A 23,012-nucleotide genomic window follows, 5' to 3' on the forward strand; every position below is an offset into this window, starting at 1 on the left:
GTTTGAAATTCATGTTCTATGGCAGGAGGACAATGTGAATGTGCCCATCCCAAGTCGCCGACCAACATCTCCAAAGCTTACAAAGGACAACAACGAATGACAGCCCCAGAGAGCCTTTCCACCCCTCATAGTAGAAGAAATCGAAACCAAATGTCAGGAAGATGGAAGTGTGTGCCCAAAGCCACTGGCCACTGAGAGCCGCAAACCCAAGGCTGCCATGTGCTCCGAGGGGAAGAAAGCCACAGGTTCTGCAGCCGCTCTGCTCCTCACACAGGCCGGAAGCCACGGGCACTCCCGGCCACATCCTCTCCAAAATGTCCCGTGGACACTGTCATTCTGATGTCCAAAGCCAAGGACCAACTGCTGCTGAGTTCCTAAAACAATTCAATTATCCAAAATAAAATGGACTCCCTAACATCAAAAGCACGTTTAAAAACCAGCCCCAACTATGAAACCTGTGGAGCTCCCAGGCTTCCCCAGAAGGGGGCTGAGGGATCCCAGGGAAGAGCCTGCCTCAGACCCCTTCTGCTAGACAGAACACGACATGCTTTCTCAGTGGCACTCAGCAGGTATTTTCAGAGACTTTCATAATCTGAGAGCTTGTCAGTGAGACATATTTCTGCTCCAAGGGAAATTTAGGAGAAACATCATTTGAGCCTACATTATCTGAAAAATATCAATTTAATTCCATCTGTGTACAAATGCTCGCCACGCGCATCGGGCGTGCCAAGGCTGGTCTCGAGGGAAGAGAAGGCGGGCCGGCGGCAGAGACACCGCCAGCAGCATCACAGTCCTGGCTTCCTAAAATGGCAGCACAGCTGCCCAGAAGTCACATGTCACAGGGAGATCTTAAGTGCTTTTTGATGAGGAAAATTCTATTATTCATACAGAAGGGGCAGGTCAACATCGATGGCTTTCAGGGCTCCATGGAGACCGGTTCCTGCCCTTGATGCCCGCTGCACTACACAGTGCACACAGCTCTCAGCGGGTGAGGAGGCCGCGGGCTGCTCACAGCCATCTTCTATGGGTCAAAAGGTCAAGTCTGGGGCCATCAACCCTGAACTGGGGTGGTGGAGCCAGAGAGCCCTAGCAGACCCGCACTGGGGCAGGCTGGATGGGGCGTGCCCGCCCGCCATCTGGCTGCTTGGTCACTGTGGAGGACAGAGTCTCACGGCAAGGGTGGAGGGCGAGCCCCAGGCCTGCGTGGAGGGCCACTGCTGGCGGGACCGCAGCCTCCTCCCACAGACGACTCACCCTTAACAGAGCAGAGCTCTGAGCAGAGCTGCCCAAACCCGGGTCCCTCTGTGGAAATGTCCTTGCTGATTCCACAACCAGTCCTCAATTCTGGGAGCCATTCAGATGATTAGAACCCGAATGGCTGTTTGCATGTTATTTGATTGGCAAGTGTTCAGACTCCGAGGCCAGTCCCTGGGGAAGGCTGAGTCATGGAGGAGACAGACCATTTGCTTCAGAACCGGAACTTTCCCTCATATGCCAGCCCCAACCCATGGACCAGGGATGCGTCTCCATTTCCCCGCACTGGTCACTGGTCAGGTTGCAGGATGCGCATGTGCGGGTGGGCAGGCCGTTGACCCATGCGGTGGCGTGGACGTATGCATCAAGATTCAACTGTATCTACCTGGTCCTGAAGCCTTGGCCCCCAGCTGAGGCTCCCAGCCCCCATCTTTGTGGTAGTACAAGCTCTCTATGTTCCCTAAAAGTGACCCTCTGAGGAGATTTGTGGTTGCAAGAAAGCAGACATTCCTGAGGTTGGGTAGCAGGCTTTCCCCAGGGCCGCACAGACCCCACCCCGCCTGCATCCTCTTCCACAGTCGCTACCCCAGGGGGTCACGGGCCCTCCACGGCAGCTCAGGCAGGAGGCTGCGCCCTGACCTGGGCAGGAGAGTGGCTGGCCTTCCCTGCATTGTTCCTCCGAGTCCTGTGGATGTTTTGTTTCTGTCTACTGGGTGTCCACTGTAGAAAGGAGTCCCCCCTGCGCCCATCTGCCAGATGGTGGCCAGGCTGAGTCTAGCCATGTCCTTCCATCCTTAGCCAAAATACCTAGGGAGGAAGGGCTGTACAGCGGCGGGTACCACTCTGATGCAAGATTTTCTTTTCCTCAGGCATGGCTAATGTCTGTCCTAGAAAATGTGTTACTTCTTCTAAAGCATATCTTCAAAGAGAAAATGCCCACACTGGCAACACACGTGCCCACCTTTGTGTCTGCCCCAGGGCTGGGGCATCATGGGAAAGGGAAAAGCCGGCATCTCTCAGGGAGCCGGCACCCCAAGCTCCGGTAGAGAGCAAGTACTCTCGTTTGTAGATGAGACCCTTGTGAGCAAGGCTGCAGTCATTTCCCAAAGCTACGGAGTAAGCGAGGACATCACGCCAGCCTGCCCACCTGTCCCCAGCAGCTGCCCTGATGCTCTAACAGCATGTGAGAAGCATGGCCAGGGCTGGCCAGGGTCCATGTGAGGACCGGGGAGAGCCAGCATTGACCCGTGTCCTGGTGCCTGGAGCTTAGGCCCACCTCCTTTCTAGAACACATGCCAGCATAGAACCCAAGACCTCTGACATCCATTATTGGCTGAATTAGTTCTCTGGTCCAAGTCAGCATAGCTGACAGCACTTCCTTGCTACACAGCCCAGGTGTCTCTTAGGGCAGGACAGGGCAGGACAGGGCAGGACAGGGCAGGACAGGGCAGGACAGGGCAGCGCCACCTACCGGTTCCTCTTGGTCTTCAAACTTGGGTCTTCCAGGCCATCATCAGAAATGGATCCATCACTGCTGTCTGCTGAAAGAAAATCAAATTAATAGAGCGGGAGGGTCAGAGCTCAGACACTGCGAACACAGGCAGCTCTGGCACGCGATCAAGAGCTGGCTCGTTTGAGAATTAAGAAAATAATTTCCCTTAAAGATGGCTATCAATCCTGAGAGCTCACTGGGAGCAGTCCTTCCTCTTCCACAGAAGAGGAACACGCTCCCGGTGTGGGAGGGAGGGGTCAGCGTAGCTCCTGCATGCAGAGGTGGCCAGACCTCCGAGTGGCCGGGGGAGGGCAGGCATGTGCTCTGCTCCGGCCCTGCTCTGGGACAAGCCTTCCCTCCCTCACCTGCTGTGTCTGGGGACCGGCCGCCTGTGGGCGATGTCTTGCAGATGTCCAGTGCAGGCCTGGCCTGGGGGCGTCTCTCCATCTAGGGCAGTAGCAGTAGCCCCTCCTGCAGGCCTGTGACCACACACTGCCTCCATCTACTCTGAAAGCCAAACTGCTGGAGGACAGGTACCCCATTTCCACCCCGAAGAGAAGAGGGCGTCACTGTACCCATTTCCCCAGCTTTAGGAATAAAAGCTGGTCTCCTCTCAGTCTCTCACAGGGATGTCCCCTCCAGCCCGGGCTGCCAGGCTGACCACTGATCCCTACTGGTGCCAGCAGCCCAGAGCTTCCCAGCTCATTTGTACTTCTGAAGCTACTAAGCCAGTCACAGGGCCCACAGCAGTGGGGAGGGGGGCAGAGTGTGCCTCCAGATTCCCCTTCACCCGAGCCACACCCATCCCAAGGCCTCCTCCCTGGGAGGCTCCCCCTCATGCCCAGGGTGGAGTTTAGGGGACACTCATGACACATAGACCTTCACACCTTTCCTTTCATACCCGCCTCTCCCCTCGCCTCCCCTTGTGTGCTGTGTTTGCAATCCCAGGGCCCCCCAACGCCAACAGCGAATCAGCGTTTCTCAGTTGTGCTCCCCGTGTGGGGTGTAGGCTTGCTGGTAAGATGAGGGGCTCAGTCACAGATAAACGGCCCCAGCCCTCACGCTCCAAATCAGCACTTTCTGTGAAGTGAGGGATTCCCAGGCACCGCCTCACAAGGCCCAGCCCGTCTAGTGGCACACATATTTCCAAAGCTTGAAGGAAAGGGGAGAATGCCACTCGCTTAGTAAATGTAACAGAATAGAGATCATCCCTGAGGAAGGCTGCGTGTGCGCGTGCGCGCACACACACACACACACGTGCACACGCGTGCGCACACATGCACACACACACACGTGCGCGCACACGCACACACACGTGCGCACGCATGCGTGCACATGCACACACGCACACACACGTGCGCACGCGTACGCATGCACAATAGATTAAGCCAAAATAGATTAGAAACTAAGTAAGAAGTAAGACTCTATAATTCTTAGAACAAAAATAAAGGAACCTCTGCATGACACGGATTTGATAGATGAAACATAGTCAATAAAAAGTTGATAAGTTGGACTTAGTCAAAATGAACAGCTTTTGTACATCAAAGACTCTACCAATGGAATGAAAAAGTCATATAATGTGAAAATATGTGCAATAAAGAGCTATTATCCAGAGCATACATGCATGCATGCATACATATGTGTATATATACATAGAACCCCTACCACTCACACAACATAAAACCAACAACCAGGCTAAAAACAAGAAGGGACTAAATGGTCATTCTTTTTCAGAGAATACCATGCCCAGGAAGCCTTTGGAAAGACATTTAACATTATTAGTTTCAACAGAATGAAGCTCCAACTCAACCCTGCATGGCTAGGATGGTTGTAAACAAGCACCCACAGTGCCAACAAAGCAGAAAACACTGAAAGCCAGGGGGTGAGAGGAGGGCGGGCGCCTTGGAAATAGCCGGTGGGGGTGTGAAGCGATGGAAGCATTCTGGCTGGAAACGTGGACTGGCACACACGCCAGCAGCTCTCAACCAGAGTTCTAAACAGATGCTCATATGCTAGTGTTTACAGCAGCCTTAGTCACAGTAGCCCCAACTGCAACAACTCAAGGCCATCCGGCAGCTCTCCTGCTCACTCGTGGACAGGTGAGTGAGTGAACAAATTACAGAATGAGCACACAGGGGAAACGAGGGACGGATGGTCTTGTGCCCATAGCCCGGAACGCCTGAAGATCACGTGGGCCAGCCACACTGCCCCGTTCTGCTCACCCAAGGCAACGGGAGAGGAGAATCCAAAGCTGCAGGGGGTGGGCTGGGGGAGGGTGCATGGGGTGTCCTGCAGGTCCTCACAGCGTGCCAGAGGAGGATGAGACAGGCTCACGCGTGGCGGCCGGCACAAAGCACTGCAAATAGGCACGTGTGCCCTGTGCTACGAGAGCTCCTCAGTGAATCGTCCACGTGTGAGCTGTCCATGCCAGTGACCCCTTGTGGGTCGTCCACGTGTGCCCTGTGCTACGAGAGCTCCTCAGTGAATCGTCCCCGTGTGAGCTGTCGGCAGCAGTGACCCCTTGTGGGTCGTCCATGTGTGAACTGTCCGTGTCAGTGACCCCTTGTGGGTCATCCACATGTGAACTGTCCATGTCAGTGACCCCTTGTGGGTCATCCACATGTGAACTGTCCATGTCTGTCCATTTGTGGGTCGTCCACGTGTGAACTGTCCATGTCAGTGACCCCTTGTGGGTCATCCACGTGTGAACTGTCCGTGTCAGTGACCCCTTGTGGGTCATCCACGTGTGAACTGTCCATGTCAGTGACCCCTTGTGGGTCATCTACGTGTGAACTGTCCATGTCAGTGACCCCTTGTGGGTCATCCACATGTGAACTGTCCATGTCTGTCCATTTGTGGGTCGTCCACGTGTGAACTGTCCATGTCAGTGACCCCTTGTGGGTCGTCCACGTGTGAACTGTCCGTGTCAGTGACCCCTTGTGGGTCATCCACGTGTGAACTGGCCATGTCTGTCCATTTGTGGGTCGTCCATGTGTGAGCTGTCCGTGTCAGTGACCCCTTGTGGGTCATCCACGTGTGAGCTGTCCATGTCAGTGACCCCTTGTGGGTCATCCACGTGTGAGCTGTCCATGTCAGTGTACATACAAGCACAGGTAAATGTTCAACTTCACATCATGGATATTTTACCACAACAAGAAGAAAATCAAGAACAAAACACCAAGAAAAATATTGGAAGAGTACCATGGCCCAAGCACACTGATTTATAAAAGTCCATGTATCCATGTGAACCAATACGAAAAACAAGAATTAGACTGCTTTCTAGCAGCACAAAACAAAAACAGGCCGACCAGTCTGAAAAATTGTTCCTTTCACTCACAATTAAGGGAACAGCCAGGACCAGGAGGACAGTTTTGGAAGTTAAGTTCCCAGTGATCTATGGCTCTGAGCAGAACACATTAGCGAAAGTGAGCTGATCATTCTACCTAAGGCAGACCTGGAAATACTGTCAAAACTCCATATGCACGTTCCTTTTGATGTGGCAGTTCCAATACTATTAAATGACACAAGAGATGTGTCTGTAAAATGCACCTGTGTATATGCGTAATCACACACAGCACCTTTTGTGTTACTTTTTTCAGGTCACAGAGTTGGAGGCCTGAGGTTGGATGAGCCAGCAGAGTCTCTGAGCCCCTGAGTCTCAAAACTCAACGCTTCCTTCCTGGGCTTGAAGAGGCTGCAGCATGGCATCAGGCCACACAGGAAGGAGAGGCAAGGCCCCCGGATGACACAGACAGGAGAATTAGTGGAGCTGAATTGTGCTGGGCAAGTGTGTGCGCACTCAGGTGAGATCCTTGGTGTGTGGTATGGATCCAGATCCCAGGGAGACACAACTTGGGAGGCAGAGGACCGTACTTCTTTCTTATAGCACCCAGTACCTCCTACAGCGTGACCTCAGCAGGGCAGACTCAGCATGCAGGAATTGGACCAGAGGCCCAGCTCATCCCTTCAGAACAGACGTCTCTGCCCAGGTGAGCACGCCTCCCCCCTCCCCCCCCTCCGCCTCTCTGCAGGCTCTGCTGGACTGTGCTTACTTGCCGCCCACTTGAGCTACCCAGGTTCTGGGGACAGCTCTCCCAAGAGCAAAAGGAAGTGTTCCTTGCATCTGCATACATGAGAGTCAGACCTTGGGGGAGCTCTGGGTGTCTGCAGAGGTTAGCAGAGGCTTACAAGGGTTCAGTGACCTTTGTGCCAAGGAAACATGCAAGATACTGAGGAGCAGGGTGTTGGTGGCTCCCACCCGTCAACCTGGTGAAACCTGGATTGTGCAGCTGAGCACTGGCCGAGGGGGCAGGGGGGCTCTGTGAGTGGGATGGCCTGCTCGTCAGGCCTAAGTCAGGGCGTTCACAGGCTGTCTGCAAATGAGGAAACTTGGGCCCTGTGGGTGAAATGGTCAGGGGCTTCTCTCTGGGCGCGTGGAGGTCGTGCATCTCAGGTCTGGATTGGCTCTGGTGGCCCGCTGTGGCCTCTACCGTGGGTGCTGGCGTAGACACGGTCAGGCCAAAGCCTGGCTGGACCCAGAGTCCCACCCACAAAACCACCCCGGGGCACAGACACGCAGTGTTCCACAGGGTCAGGCCAGGCGCTGGCTGTGCCTCCTGAGCCGGCCTGCCCGGGCCTTCTCCGCACTCCCTCCCTGTGGTCTGAAATCCACGACACTCACGACAGGCAGGCGGCTCGGTGACGGGTGTTGAGACCATGAGAACGCGAGCAGCAGGCCTGGGCGCCCGGCTCCTTGGAGGCGGGGTGTGGGGGGGGGCGCCTCTGCAGCCCCTCCCACACAGCGGTCAGGGAGCAAAGGTGCCGGTCACTGGGTCATCCGTGACAAAGGTGCGGGTGCAGCCCTGCCGGGTGCACTGTGCCTCCACCGCGGCCGGTCATCACTGAGCGCTGTGTGCTATCAGAGTGTCCGGGACTGGCACACCCTGGGCTTGGTCCTTTCCAGCAAGAGCCGCTAGAAAATGCTACGGGCGTTAGACATGTCCCCACCGTACTTCCTGCTCAGGCCAGTACAGGGATCTCTCAAAGGACTCCCTGTTGTACCCCTCACCTGCTTATCGCACGAGACCCACGTGGCCAGGGCGATGGAGCTCAGGAAACGGGAGCCCTCTCCACACAGAATCCACCGCCTGGGTCCCGCTGGCCCCGCAACGCTCTGCCCACACATGGAAGCTCTGGCAGTGCCAGTCAGCGGCCCGCCGCCTGGGGCCCAGGCACCTGCCCCGCTGTGATTCAGAGACCCTGTCCACACGGTCTCCGCCAAACAATGCCTGGGAAAGTGACCCATTCACCAGCCACAGCTGTGTTTACCCACAGGGCAATTTTATATCCTACTTAGTGAAATGAACGTCATTATGAATTCACATTTGTCCTGAATATAAATGACTAAAATGTTTGCAAAGCAATTGGAGCGGAGTGCGCCGCTACCATCTCTTGTTACCGCCCGGGGCTGAGGCGGTGTTGGGCCAGGGCCGCCTGCACCTGTCCCTCCTGCGAGCCCAGCACGCAGCTCACAGGCGCTGGGCCTGGTTGCTGTTGCTCAGACCTGGGCTCGAGCCCACTGGGCTGCACTTCCCATGCCCCGCGCTCTCTGACTGAAGCGTGAACTTGGGCTCTCTAGTCCCCTCTCCTGTGAAGTGGGTATCAAGATGGCTGTGGGCAGACCAAGGCCTCCTAACGGGATCATGTCCAGCCCAGAGGCCTCTGCGGGGTTACGTCACTCAAGACGTGCTAAGCAACTCGCCCGCATCACTCAGTGGCCTCGGACAGTCACAAGGATCCTTCCAAGGGCAGGCGAGAGGAGGGCTGGGCTTAGAGAAGCTACTAGATGCTACCCTGCTGCTTGGAAGAGGAAGGCGGCCCGCAGGCCCAGCTGGGCTCCTCTAAGAGCTGGAAGAGGTGAGGAAAGGGAAGGGAACCTCCACCCAGAGCCCCAGATGATAGATACCTCCCGCCCTCCCCCAGGAGCCTCACACTGGAGTCGGAAAGCAGTCCCACTTGTCTTGTTTGCGACTTCTTGTTTGGGTAATTTGTTACAGAGACAAATGGTTCCCAGGGCTCCCGGCAGCCACCTGCAGGGCTTGGGGAGATTTAAGGAAGCCACTTGCTGCCACTTCCTTCCCCGGCCTAGCCAAGAGGATGCTCGCTCTTCCTCTCTACTCCAGGCGCTGTCCTTCCCACACACTGGAAAGCAATGGCAGGAGGCAGGCCGGAGACAGAGGACGGGCTATTGATTGCCTGTGTCTCCTCTACCCAGAGGAGCATCCCAGTGGCCCATACCCCATTGCTTCTGATGTTTCTCACCAGGCTGTACCAAACCTCCCGGTGCAGGGGACGGAATGCAGCTCTGTGAGTGGGGCGGGTAGGCTCACAGGATGAAGCAGAGGGGCCAGGCCGGCCTCCAGAGACTTCCTCGAGGCCTGCATGGCTGGGCTTCGCTGCCACTGGTGGAGTGAAGAGTCAGCGTGGAGAACATGGAGGCTGGTGGAGGCGGGGTCAGCGTGGAGAGTGTGGAGGCTGGTGGAGGCCAGGGTCAGTGTGGAGAATGTTAGGCTGGTGGAGGCCGGGGTCAGCGTGGAGAGTGTGGAGGCTGGTGGAGGCCAGGGTCAGCGTGGAGAACGTGAGGCTGGTGGAGGCCGCGGAGCACGCGCTGAACTTGAGTCGTAACACCCCCAGGAATCATGTGTGTAATGGATGGGCCCAGGGTGAAGCCTGGTGCTTCTCACCCCACATCCGTTCAACAGCACTTATTGTCAACTAAAGCAAGGCTAGAGGGCCATAAAAAATCTGGATGCATCGCGAGGTAATTAGAAAATAATTCAGGCTTTCACTTGAACCCTTCAGCAAAGCTAAGAGAATGAAAAAGCAGCCTCCCTCCTTATCTGCTGAGTGATAAATAGCGTGGCACTTCGGGAGGTTCTGTGTACAGGACCTCATAAACTGCCTAATGCTATGAGCCGCTGGTGAATGCTATGGCTTAGATCACACACACACACACACACACACACACACACACACACACACACACACACACACACACACACACACACACACACACACACACACACACCAGCAGTTAGATGAGCTTCTATCTTACAACATCTATTTCTTTCGTTTGCCTTGTGAAAGCCAGCATGCTTGTCACATCTCACACTAGGGACAGGCATTAACGTGTTCCACTCTAGAAAGGCTGATCGCTGAACAAAATGCCAAACATAATTGCCCACCAAGACAACCTCCCCAGAGCCGGTTTGGGTAAGGAGGCCCAGTACATTTGATAAGCTGTGATGAATGACGGCCAAAGGCATCCCAGAAGCACGCCCCTACTGAGGGCAGAGACAGAGACCATCAACTGGGCCTCCTTATCAGTCACTAAGCCTCCAGAAACACCTTCTGCCTTAATTATTTGGTTGTAAAAGTTCTTCAGTTGGATCTCAGGAAATTATTAGTTATGCTCTTAAAGACAGACTCATACTAGCCCAACAAGCAGAAAACAAAAATTGAGGTCATTTGCATATATTTAAGAATCATATAAAAACCCTGACTGGCTTGAGACCATCTTGCCTCCTCTTTAATGAAAGTAAAGTTGTTTTGTAATTACATGCACTTAAAAAATTATGTTAGTTCTATGTGCAGTAATTAGTTCAGCCATACTAAAGTTGGTAGCAGACAACATACCATGATATGTTAAAATAAAGCTAATCGGGTACTTCTGGTTGTGTTGGTTATACTCAAGGCTCAATTCTCTGCGTTATCAAATGCAAAGAATTATATGGTCAAGTATGAGACCGGACGGCTGGTGGCAGGTGAAAAGGAGCACGGGGCTATGGTCCGGCAGCCCAGGCCCTTCCCTCACCTGCAGCCGGCGGGCTCTGAGAGCAGGTGACAGACCCTGCGGAGATGGGGGCACCTCCCTGCTTCTCTTCAGACCTGGCCCGGTTCGGTCCAAACGCGAGAAATATGAGAGCAACTGCGCATTTGACTCTCAACAAGTCCAATTCTTTCTCACACCTACTAATTTTCTGAGAAATTAAAAAAAATGGCACTCAATTATCTGAAAGAATACAAGTTAAGCAGTGATCAGGAGTTGCCTTCATTGTTCGTCTTTTATCAAGCAAATAAAATCATTGTCAGTGCAACCGGACTGTCACGTTTCTTGAAGGAATTTTTTTCTTTGCTAGTATCAGGATTTGAAGTCGGGGCCTTGACTCCCTTTGGTTTGCTTGTGTGGCTGGCACCCTACCACTTGAGCCACTACTACAGCCTAGCTTTTTGCTAGCTATTTTGGAGATGGAGTCTCATTGGCTTTCCTGCCCTGGCTGCTTCCATGCAGGATGCTCCAAATCTCAGTTGTGAGCTTGAGCTTCTGCACCATATCCCAGAGGCTCAGAGGCCTGGTCCCCAGGGCCTGCTGAAGTATGCTCAGGGGTGCACTCATGTGGTTCATGCTCAGGGAGGTGTTCACATGGCACACGCTCAGGAGTGTGCTCACGTGGTACATACTCAGGAATGTGCTCACGTGGCACACACTCAGGGGTGTGCTCATGTGGCACACGCTCAGGAATGTGCTCGTGTGGTACACACTCAGGGAGGTGTTCATGTGGCTCACGCTCGGGAACGTGCTCACGTGGCACATGCTCAGGGATGCGCTCATGTGGCACACACTCAGGGATGCGCTCATGTGGCTCACGCTCGGGAACGCGCTCATGTGGTACACTCAGGAATGCGCTCATGTGGTACACTCAGGGGTGCGCTCATGTGGCACACGCTCAGGGGTGCGCTCATGTGGTACACACTCAGGGAATGCGCTCATGTGGTACACTCAGGGGTGCGCTCATGTGGCTCATGCTCGGGAATGCGCTCACGTGGCACATGCTCAGGGATGCACTCATGTGGTACACACTCAGGAATGCGCTCACGTGGCTCACGCTCGGGAATGCGCTCATGTGGTACACTCAGGGATGCGCTCATGTGGCACACGCTCGGGAATGCACTCATGTGGCTCACGCTCGGGAACGCGCTCATGTGGTACACTCAGGGATGTACTCATGTGGCTCACGCTCAGGGGTGCGCTCGTGTGGTACACACTCAGGGAGGTGTTCATGTGGTACACTCAGGGGTGCGCTCATGTGGCACACGCTCAGGGGTGCGCTCACGTGGCACTTTCACATTGGATGCCAAGTGACCAAGGAGATAATGAAATCAGCAGCTCCAGACCCCACTGTCTGCACATAGGGATGGAATACAGATCTTACAGCCCCGTATGCACCTAAAACATTTTTTTTAACAGTATCAGTTGACCCAAGCAAGTTAGAGAATGTTCTCATTATCTTAAGCGAAACAGACATATTGAACTTGTCATCCTTCAATCTTAAAAGACTAACAGCTTTGCAAGAGCAACCAGTTCCAGGTCTCTGCGCACTGTTACAAGTGCCAAGGAGACTTTAATAATACCACCTTCTAAATGCTGCAGGATGACTGCAAGTCTAGGCTAATGCCATCCTGTGTCAGCCTTACAGAATGTGAAATCAAAGACACCATCACCGACTCCAGAAAACACCACATAAAAAATACACTAAGACTCTTTGGAAGGGTCAAGCTCACTTGTCCACCGCTGGCCTTTCACCGTGCGGCCCTGCTCTCCAGGTGGCACACAGCTCTGGTCCTACACATCTCCCGTGGAATGCTGCTATTTGAATCTACATTCTCCAAGAGTTGGGCTTCCCCATGAAGCAGCTCATAAAAAATGAATCAGCTCTAATCGGAAAGGAGCCTTTCTGAAAACGCTGAGCACTCTTCTCCCGCTCTCCATGACACAGATTTACAAGGGCCAGCCCAAGCAGCTGTCTCCCCACCCAGCTCTACACTAAGAAAGACCCTTGCTCCTCCCACACAGCCACCTGCCCGTGTGGTCGTGGGCTGGAGAGAGCTGAGTAGAGGACAGTGCCCACCCTCAGCTGCAGGCCTGCTGTCCCCACTGGAGAGAAGCCGACACGTGGAATGGGTGCAAAAGCTTCGCCAGCAGCATGTGACCCAGAAGGTGCACCTGGCCTGTGCTATGAGCATCTTTCTGGCACTAAAGGCCTCCCGGGACGCAGATGCCCAAGCGCACCGCGTGCCAGGGTCAATTTTAGCAGAACATGCTACTGAACTTAGCAACCACGAGCACAGTTCCACAAGCCTTCTCCACCATCTCTTCCTTCTAGAAACAGAACAAGAACTGGTAAAGATGGAGGTTCCAGACGCCCTCCTTACTTGTTGAGGCCTTCAGCTTGCGCTTGTGGGGCGGGTCCTCGATGATCCTCTTGAGGTCACCGCGGTTCTTCAGGTCCACAGGCTTCTCCCAGACAGACAGCTGCATGGTGGGATTGAAGAAGAACACCCGGTCATCCCCCGTCCAGACCACGCACCTGTTGGGGTAGAGAACGCACTTCAGTCTCTCGTGAAGATACTGGGTTTGAAAGCATTCAGGCATGTCCCTCACTGGACATGTCCTCCAGAACAGAACTGTCCAGGCTGTGAAGGGCATTGTGCACAGCAGGAGCAATCTGCCTGCCCTCTGGCGTGGTTAATGGCCATTCTTACCCTGCCTCTCATTTGACTGGCAGGTGGACATCTGCAGCCTCCTGTTTACCAGCAAGGACACTAGAGTTTAGAAACGCCCAGCAGGTCAACAGGGCCACCCAGGCTGATGCCCTCCTGGCACAGACCTCCATTAACGAACATCTAGCTGAGACCCAGGCATTCAGGGACATCTCTTGCCCCAGTGGGAAATCCTGGAGCATTCCTTGTTTGCTGCAACTCTGTCTGTCCATTAAAGACTTGGGAGCTGTTGTGTGGAGGCCAGGGTCTCCCCAGGAGAAGCAGGGGCAGCTTCCTGGTGCCCAGACACCGCAGACAGGCAGGACAGGCACCATGGTCCTGAGAGGGGGGAGGGGTCACCTGAGACCCAGGCAATGCACCCCAGCCTGCAAGCCTCTGTCAGTGGGCTTTGCTTCTTTCTTTCCAATGCCCTTGGGAATGGATCCACAGCCATGTCTCCATCTGTAGAGGCTTATGGACCAGTCCCTCCAACCTTAACTCTAACCCTCGTCTCTCCTTTGTGTTCATTTTGGTGCTGGGATCTCAGCTGTGGGCACTGTTGGTCTCTCCTCTGCAGATGGGCACTTGAGCTGGCAGGAAGGCCTCCCCCAAGACCCCTGGGAGCTGGCTGCTCTGGGATCCCACAGGCCCATCTACTTGAAGAGGATAAAAAGGGCAACAAACAAATGATATAAGCCTCAGACTAAAGCCTGCCAGGTTCCAATGGAGGTACCCGCTCTCTCTGAGCCCCTCCTTGGTCCCCTTCCTTCCTCTTCTTTTGGAGGGCCCTGATTAACTCACAGGAAGCTGAGAACCAGAGGAACAGGAAGCTGAGGATTAGGGGAAGAGGAAGTTAAGGACCAGGGGAACAGGAAGCTGAGGACCAGAGGAATAGGAAGCTGAGGACCAGAGGAACAGGAAGCTGAGGACCAGAGGAACAGGAAGCTGAGGACCAGGGGAACAGGAAGCTGAGGACTAGGAAGAACAGGAAGCTGAGGACCGGGGGAACAGGAAGCTGAGGACCAGAGGAACAGGAAGCTGAGGACCAGAGGAACAAGAAGCTGAGGACCAGGGGAACGGGAAGCTGAGGACCAGGGGAACGGGAAGCTGAGGACTAGGGAGAGCAGGAAGCTGAGGACTAGGGAGAACAGGAAGCTGAGGACTAGGAAGAACAAGAAGCTGAGGACCAGAGGAACAGGAATCTGAGGACCAGAGAAACAGGAAGCTGAGGACCAGGGGAACAGGAAGCTGAGGACCAGGGGAACGGGAAGCTGAGGACCAGAGGAACAGGAATCTGAGGACCAGAGAAACAGGAAGCTGAGGACCAGGGGAACAGGAAGCTGAGGACCAGGGGAACTGGAAGCTGAGGACCAGGGGAACAGGAAGCTGAGGACCGGAGGAACAGGAAGCTGAGGACCAGGGGAACAGGAAGCTGAGGACCAGGGGAACAGGAAGCTGAGGACTAGAGGAACAGGAAGCTGAGGACCAGAGGAACAGGAAGCTGAGGACCAGGGGAACAGGAAGCTGAGGACTAGGGGAACAGGAAGCTGAGGACCAGGGGAACAGGAAGCTGAGGACCAGAGGAACGGGAAGCTGAGGACCAGGGGAACGGGAAGCTGAGGACCAGGGGAACGGGAAGCTGAGGACCAGGGGAACGGGAAGCTGAGGACCAGAGGAACAGGAAGCTGAGGACTAGGGGAACAGGAAGCTGAGGACCAGGGGAACGGGAAGCTGAGGACCAGGGGAACGGGAAGCTGAGGACCAGGGGAACGGGAAGCTGAGGACCAGGGGAACGGGAAGCTGAGGATCAGGGGAACGGGAAGCTGAGGACCAGGGGAACGGGAAGCTGAGGACCAGAGGAACGGGAAGCTGAGGACTAGGAGAACAGGAAGCTGAGGACCAGGGGAACGGGAAGCTGAGGACTAGGAGAACAGGAAGCTGAGGACTGGGGGAACAGGAAGCTGAGGACTAGGGAGAACAGGAAGCTGAGGACCAGGGGAACAGGAAGCTGAGGACCGGGGGAACAGGAAGCTGAGGACTAGGGAGAACAGGAAGCTGAGGACCAGGGGAATGGGAAGCTGAGGACCAGGGGAACGGGAAGCTGAGGACCAGGAGAACGGGAAGCTGAGGACTGGGGGAACGGGAAGCTGAGGACTAGGAGAACAGGAAGCTGAGGACTAGGGGAACGGGAAGCTGAGGACTGGGGGAACAGGAAGCTGAGGACCAGGGGAACAGGAAGCTGAGGACTAGGGAGAATGGGAAGCTGAGGACCGGGGGAACGGGAAGCTGAGGACCGGGGGAACAGGAAGCTGAGGACTAGGGAGAATGGGAAGCTGAGGACCAGGGGAACGGGAAGCTGAGGACTAGGGAGAACGGGAAGCTGAGGACCAGGGGAACAGGAAGCTGAGGACTAGGGAGAACGGGAAGCTGAGGACCAGGGGAATGGGAAGCTGAGGACCAGAGGAACAGGAAGCTGAGGACCAGGGGAACGGGAAGCTGAGGACTAGGGAGAACGGGAAGCTGAGGACCGGGGGAACGGGAAGCTGAGGACCAGAGGAACGGGAAGCTGAGGACCAGGGGAACGGGAAGCTGAGGACCAGGGGAACGGGAAGCTGAGGACTAGGGAGAACGGGAAGCTGAGGACCAGGGGAACGGGAAGCTGAGGACTAGAGGAACAGGAAGCTGAGGACCAGAGGAACAGGAAGCTGAGGACTAGGGGAACAGGAAGCTGAGGACCGGAGGAACAGGAAGCTGAGGACTAGGGGAACAGGAAGCTGAGGACCGGAGGAACAGGAAGCTGAGGACTGGGGGAACAGGAAGCTGAGGACTAGGGGAACAGGAAGCTGAGGACTAGGGGAACAGGAAGCTGAGGACCGGAGGAACAGGAAGCTGAGGACTGGGGGAACAGGAAGCTGAGGACTAGGGGAACAGGAAGCTGAGGACTGGGGGAACAGGAAGCTGGAAACTGGGGGAACAGGAAGCTGAGGACCGGGGGAACAGGAAGCTGAGGACCAGAGGAACAGGAAGCTGAGGACCAGAGGAACAGGAAGCTCAGGTCCACTGGAACAGGAAGCTCAGGAGGACAGGCAAGTGAAGATGTCTGGCTGCTCTAGTTTGAGATGGGCCCAAATCCTAAGATGCACAGTGAGAATTCAGGAACAATGGATGCTAGATGTGGATGCCAGGCCGCCATTACAGCTCTCCTGTCAAATGGATACTCATCTGAGGGCACATCCTAGGGTCTAAACAGGAGGCTGGGTGGGCCTGACCAGGTGGAAAGGAGTGTCAGATGGCTGTCGGTGAAGGTGTGCCAATAAGTCGGGCTCTGAGGCTCTCCTAGGATGAACAGTGTGAGGCAGATCCTGGGCATGGGGCCCCTCTGGAGGAGGGTCCCCAGAGACCCTGGCTTCTAGACGGGACCACAGGGTACCATAATCCTCCCAGGAGGACCTGGAGGTGATGATTCCAAAGTCCTCTGACGATAGGACCTGTTCCTGTTCTCACCAAGCACCCCCCCCCCCCCCGATCCTGAGCATGGCTGCTCATTAAGAAATAAGCTTTATGAGCTGGGATGTAGCTCCATGGCAAAGCTCTTGTCTGGCAAGCGCAAGTCCTAGATGTGTTCCCCAGTACCAAAACAAACAAACAACAAACACACACAAAAATCTAGTTTACAAAAAAGAAAAAACCTTCCATCTGGACACATGTTCATTTGGCCAAATTCTCCCAGGTCGTCATCAGTGTCTGTTGTAAACTCAGTGCTCAGGAAGCACCACCTCCCTCACTCTAGGTCCTTGGGTGCAGAGATTCTCATAGCCTGTCATTGCAAAGCTGAGCATACATCACCAAGGCCCAACTTCTAAGCCCAGGGAGGAGCATAGCTAATTAGGGGCTTAATCGGGCATTAGTGCTGGAGAGAGGAAATGCGAGTTAGCACCATGCACATTTATATCCAGGCTACAAAAAGCCAGTTCCTGTGCCCAGGGGATACGTGTGGAATTAAACCACAGGGCCGGTGGCAGGTAAATAAATGTGGCTCCCAGGAGAAATCTGCCCATCCACTTGTTACGGTTGGTTTCAACTAGACGGAGCCAGCTATAACATGCAAAATTAATTTTATGTATCATTTTATGCCTGTTTTAAGTAACAGAGATAGCTTCCTTTTTTTAAATCATGCCACATAATTCCTGGATGGCCTCCATACCCCTCTTCTCTCTAAATGTCCCCATTTCCCTGAGGAGGTAATTAGTTTGTCAGAGTTATTTAAGTGTGGTACAGGATATCCACACTGAGCTGCCCTAATACAGGAAGACCTGGATTGGAGCTAATGAACAGTGAGTCAGTTACTGAGTTGCTTTGTGATAGAAGAGACCATCACACTCACCCTCCAACCACAAATTCCCTGTTCTTGAGCTCTGAAGGCTACAAGAGACTTAGCTTCTCTCAAGATTCATCTTAGCTCACTGGGAGCGAGAGCTCCTGCCTGGCCTCCCCCACCCACCTTCAAGCACCGCGAAGCACCTTGCATGCGCTGTCCTGGGAGGGCCTGTCTTCTGCGTGAAGCCTGCAGCTCACTGGGTCTCCTCAGCAGACCGGCAGCAACCCCTGCCATTTACTGTGTTTCTCTACCCAAGGCTTGGTCTCTGGGAGGGGCTGGCCCGGGTAGAACTGAGGGTCCTGTCCAGTGCGCTTGGCCAGCAGGCCAAGGAGACCCCAGAGCTTATGCACCCATCAGATGTTAGGCTGCTCTGGCTTCACCGGCTCTCCACAAACCACAGGGCTGGTTTTCCCCAGCAGTGCCATCTTGACTTTCCGGCCCCCTGACTGACGTTCCATGCCCCTCGTTCCTCTGAATTTTCATTCCCACAGCTTTTTGTTCACCCAGCTTTTCTTTCCCCTACTCTGTCTCGGACAGGCAGAATGACCGGGAACTGCCTGCGTCCAGTGGTCTTCCAGGGCTTGTACTGTGTGGGGATGGGAGCAGTTTCCTGGAGACTGCGGAAGGGAGTGGGAGTCAGATGCTCCTCTCTCTGCCCGCCCTTGGCTGCCACCCCCAGAGGTCTCCTGGGCGTGGGTCTGAGCGGTGGTCCCTCCCCCAGCTGCCCGAGGTAACTGAGCATGCTGACATTTAATCCAGTATTCCTCTCCCCTCCCTGGCAGGGATGCCCCTCCTGTCCCTTCCCCGACATAATAAAAGACTCAATTATGCAAAGGGGACAAAGTGACATTTGGTTTCCCCTCAGTGGTGTGTACTCAGAGAAGAGTGTCCTGAAGCTGTCTCTAAGCCAGGGCAAGTGTCAGCAAGTGCCAAGTTCCTCTGTGAGGACAAGGGATGTGTGCTTGTGGGCGGAGCCTGCCTCTCTCCTAACAGCCATAGGCCTGTCACCTTTCCCCTTAGATGCCACGCATTTACTCCCCCCCTCCCCCAATCCACTTCAGGAAAGAGCATGTTCTCACACTCAATCCAGAGAATCTATTTAAAAAGCCTCAAACCTGATAGGTTAGTTGTTACACATTAACTGACAGACATCTTTCGCACCTAATGGTATATTCAATAAAGTCAGCATTAAAGCTGTGCTGTGAACATAGAACAAAGGGGACTAAGGAGTGTTCCTGGGACACGGAACATGGCACAGGTGCTGTGGGGCACTGACTCAGCTTTCCCAGTGGTCTGTGCCTCTCTGTGCCTTTCCTGCCCCCACCACAGAAGTATGAACTTAGTCACTGGCCTCTGGCAAGGACACCCGGCATCCACACCACAGGAACACACACAAATCTCCTGCCTATTATCTCTGCTTCTTAGGACAAGAATGTCTTGGCCAGGAGGTGGCCCCTGCTGAGGGAACGAGAATGCCCTTTGAAAGCCACATGCCGTGCTGCTGCTTTTCTGAAAGCATGCAGCTCTCTCCCAGTCACTTCACAAGGCGGTTACTAGATGGCTAATGGAAGGCTCACTTTCTGTAATTTGGAGTCTTTGAAGACAGGATGCCAAGGCCACTGTTCAACGTACATTTGTAAAACAAAATTCCATGGAAGCATCTAGTTACTTATCAATTCGTAATCTGTTTAGATCACCTAAAATGCTAATAAGTCATTGATGTTGGCATTTTTTTTGTCAAGCCGAAAGGTCATGGATTTTACACTTTGTTTAACAATTACCTTTGAAATTTCCCATGTCATCAATACTCCCACAAAAATCATTTTAATTACTTCCCACCAAGAGACTGCTTAATCCTTTCAAAGTATCATTTGGGTCAAATGCCAAATTACAGAGAGAAGAGAATGGCAGAGAGAGTCATTGAGAGAGTGAAGCCTAGTGCCAACCAAAGCCAAGAGCAGATCTGAGAAGAAATTCAGATCCATCGCAGCTTTCATCCCCGCACAAGCTCAGCCACGTCCCCTGGAGGCGGACGGGGCCTCGCCCTGCTCACCCTGCCCGGAAGGAGGCCTGGACGCCTCTCCTTCCGCTCTCTTCTTCAAAGGTTGTATCTCAATCCTGCTGTCCTGGAATCCACCCAACGGAATGAGGCTAAGTGTGTTTTGAAATTGCAGAGCAGACTGGACACCGAACCCATTTCTAATGGCTAAACTGGCACCGGCAGTGAGACACGCCGGCGAGCTGGCACTTTCTCCTTTCCTGGGCCCTGACAGGGGCTCCTGCTGCCCAGCTATGCCGAGGAGGCCAGGCATCTGGCTGTCTTTCTTGGCAATGAGACCAGATAGGGGTGACTGGAGATGCTGCCACTGTGTTGGGCATGTGACCCCAGTAGGGGTGCAGCAGACAGAGTGACCAGGGGCCCTACCCTTCTCCTCTCCTACTTCTAAGCACATGGCCGCAGCCTGCCCACTTCCATAGCAGATGCAAATCAGAAAACTACTAGGTGTTTTCACCTTCCAAAGTGTTTTGTGTGTGTGTGTGTACGTGTGCATGAGTTTCCTTCTGCTGCAGGTTTAGGGTCTTATTTACCCTTCTGTCTTCTCAAACACCCCATTACCCAGCTTCATTTGATTAGCAATGCAACTGCAATGAAACATCAACCAAAGGTAAACACAATTGTATTCATGTTATGTGCTTTGACTAGTTTCCAGAGTTTCCCACCTCGTTGTTGTGATTCCAGCTGTGCCTGGCCAGCTTTGTGAGCTGACAGTGTTCTGTTAGGAGGCTGCATTAGTGCCACCTACATGGAACCTTCTAGCAGCCACGTTTCCATACAAGAATTCTGTCTGCGGTCTCAGTTCTGCCAGCAGACAGTCCTCGCTCAGATCTAACCTGAGCACACTTCCTGTACCCTCCCACCGGCCCTGCCAAGTGGGGCCAGTGCTCAGGTGACAAGGAGACCAGGTGAGGGTCCCTAGGTATCAGGGGCATTTCTAGATGGGCCACCGAGTGGAGGGCAGAAGACGGAGCCGCCGCTGGGGGTTCGGGAGCGCCTGACAGGATGGTGGTGGTGAGCTGAGCTAGTCAGAGGGACGGCAGCCTCCACTCCCCTCGGTGGCTGATGAGCTCTGGTCCTGGCCCAGTTCCTGGCAGGGTCAGGAGAGAGTCTGAGCCCCAGGATTCCATGTGTGTGGGGCTAAGACTCTGGAGGAGGGCAGGAGAAGCAGCCCCCAGCCGCCACCCCTCACCCTGCAGTAAACAGGTCCCTCCATCCTGCAGCTGAAATTGCAGGTGCCCCTGTCCAGCCTTGGGGGAGGGGGAGGTCTTCCAGCATGCATATCCTGCGCTGACGTGTGGCTCAAGGGGAAAGGGGTTAGCAGCACACAACATGGAGCACTCAAGGGAAACATTAGAAACACCCTCATCTCCTCTGTGGTGCTGCAGAGGTCCCAGCGAGGAGATCTGGTTCTCACTCAAAAGTGCTCTTACAGAATGTCGCCTCTGCACGCTGGCGACATTTAACACGTCTCCTGCTCCAGTGGGACTCTGCCAGAGAGCCCCTTTCTCCGCTGAGCCTGTGAGTCAAGGGGAAGAAGGCTGGGCGCGCTGCCCGGAGGGGCGAATGCCAGGGAGTTTCTGACCCTGTGGGGCCTTTGCAACTCTGCCTCCTCCCTTCAGTTCTGAGCCTGTCCGTACTGCTTCTCCATCTCAGCCGTTCCCCTGGGAACCAGCCGAGCCTGGCCGCCATCTCCTCCCATCCACACCACCTCCTGCCCTACATGTTCGGAGAGTGTTCCACCCCGAGAAACCTACACCACCTGCACGTGACCGTTTCCTGGATCGGAGTGACCTCTGTCCCCACAACGTATGACTTCAGGGACCCGCCTTGGACGCACACAGAGAGCTTGGCCTTCCACCATTCCTAACAGCATCTGAGGCAAAACAAAAACTTACACACGATGGTTTCTCCTAGGTGCAGGCACAGAGCTCACAAGACTCATGGGATGTGCAGAATGGGACAAATGCTCTTTGCCACCCCTGCCGAGCCCTTCTGACCACACCCAGGTCCTGCTGGTGATGCGCATGAAGGCCCCGCTAGCTCAAGATGGGGTGGGCCAGGGGGCCAGGTGGTAGGTGCTTTCTGCCCTGCCCCAGCCTCCCAGGGAAGGAGAGGCTGGAGGTGGCTCAGTGGCTCAGTGGTTTACCCAGTGTGCGACATCTCTGCAGAAACAGAGGTGGGGAGCGTGTCCAGCTAGGGCTGGACGCTTCCGGCCCCGCTGGGGGCCAGGCCCCAGGCAGACTTCCACAGACTGCTCCTAGTCATTAGCATGAGGGAAAATAATATAGAATCCAAGCTGAAGGACTTTCTTGGGTCCTACGAGTCATTCTAGAACATGATCGTGGATGTGGAGGCGAGGAAGGGAGGGCCCCTGCATGGGGAGAGGGTGGTACAGAATGTAGACGGTCTCCTGGGACCCCATTTGGGGTGGCACCTGCCTGCCAGTAGTCCCATGAGACCGAGCCTTTAGCCTTTAGCCAGGCTAAAGCATGCCAAGTCCAATCCCCCGGGGGCTGACGTCAGCACTGAACTCAGCCCAGACACCCAGAACTTCTGGGCCTGCGTGCGGGAAGCGGCTCCCCAGGCACCGCCAGGCCAGACCGAGTCAGCCAAAGACAGCCAGTGCTGGAGGCCAGACGGGGGCCGTCTGCGGGAAGAGAGGAGCGTGGCTGCGTCACAGCGGACAGGGTGCCCAGCCACAGGAGGCTTCACTAGGCCACGGGCAGAAGTGAGGCTGGGACCGTCATTAGGCCGCCCTCCGCTGGAGGGCGTGCTGTGGCGAAGCCAGTGACCTTTCTTCCTGCTCCTGAGAGCAGCTGTTCCCCCAGCTGCATTCTGAACTCTAATCTTCAGGTGTTAAAACTAATTTTTACAGTAATAACCTTTTTCTCCTGGTTCCCAATGACACCATTAGAAAAGGGCATTTCTGAAAACCGAGGACTGTGGCTCCCTCGTGGAGGGTGTTTTGGAGCACAGCAGACTCTAAGATGGGAATCCACACGGGGCGACCGCAGACAGCCAGACACAGCTTTAATTAACAGCCGTTCCCTTTGGCTTTTTGCTTGGAGGAGAGGAAGAAAATCCTCTGAAGCGCGTGGCATGCTACATTTACTTGGAGCCATTGTCTCCCTCTGATATATATGCAACAGCATTACTATTTTAATGCAGACTCACAAATCTATCAGAGCAGGAGAACTTACCACTTAAGTGCCATTTTTCTTTCTGCAGAA

The 23,012-nt window shown here is 54.5% G+C and overlaps 1 protein-coding gene across 1 annotated transcript in view; it reads right to left on the minus strand.

Annotated features, from left to right (window-relative positions):
* The window catches only part of Tcerg1l (transcription elongation regulator 1 like), a 155,939-nt gene that overhangs the window by 27,947 nt on the left and 104,980 nt on the right, over nt 1–23,012 (minus strand). Inside the window, exons 7-8 of the mRNA XM_042701462.1 lie at nt 13,019–13,173; nt 2,726–2,795 (exon numbers count right to left, since the gene is read on the minus strand). Coding sequence (XP_042557396.1) covers nt 2,726–2,795; nt 13,019–13,173 — 225 coding nt within the window. The remainder of the gene's footprint in view (nt 1–2,725; nt 2,796–13,018; nt 13,174–23,012) is intronic.

Source organism: Dipodomys spectabilis, unplaced genomic scaffold, assembly GCF_019054845.1.
Source record: "Dipodomys spectabilis isolate Male_0828 unplaced genomic scaffold, ASM1905484v1 ptg000289l, whole genome shotgun sequence".
NCBI classification, from domain to species: domain Eukaryota; kingdom Metazoa; phylum Chordata; class Mammalia; order Rodentia; family Heteromyidae; genus Dipodomys; species Dipodomys spectabilis.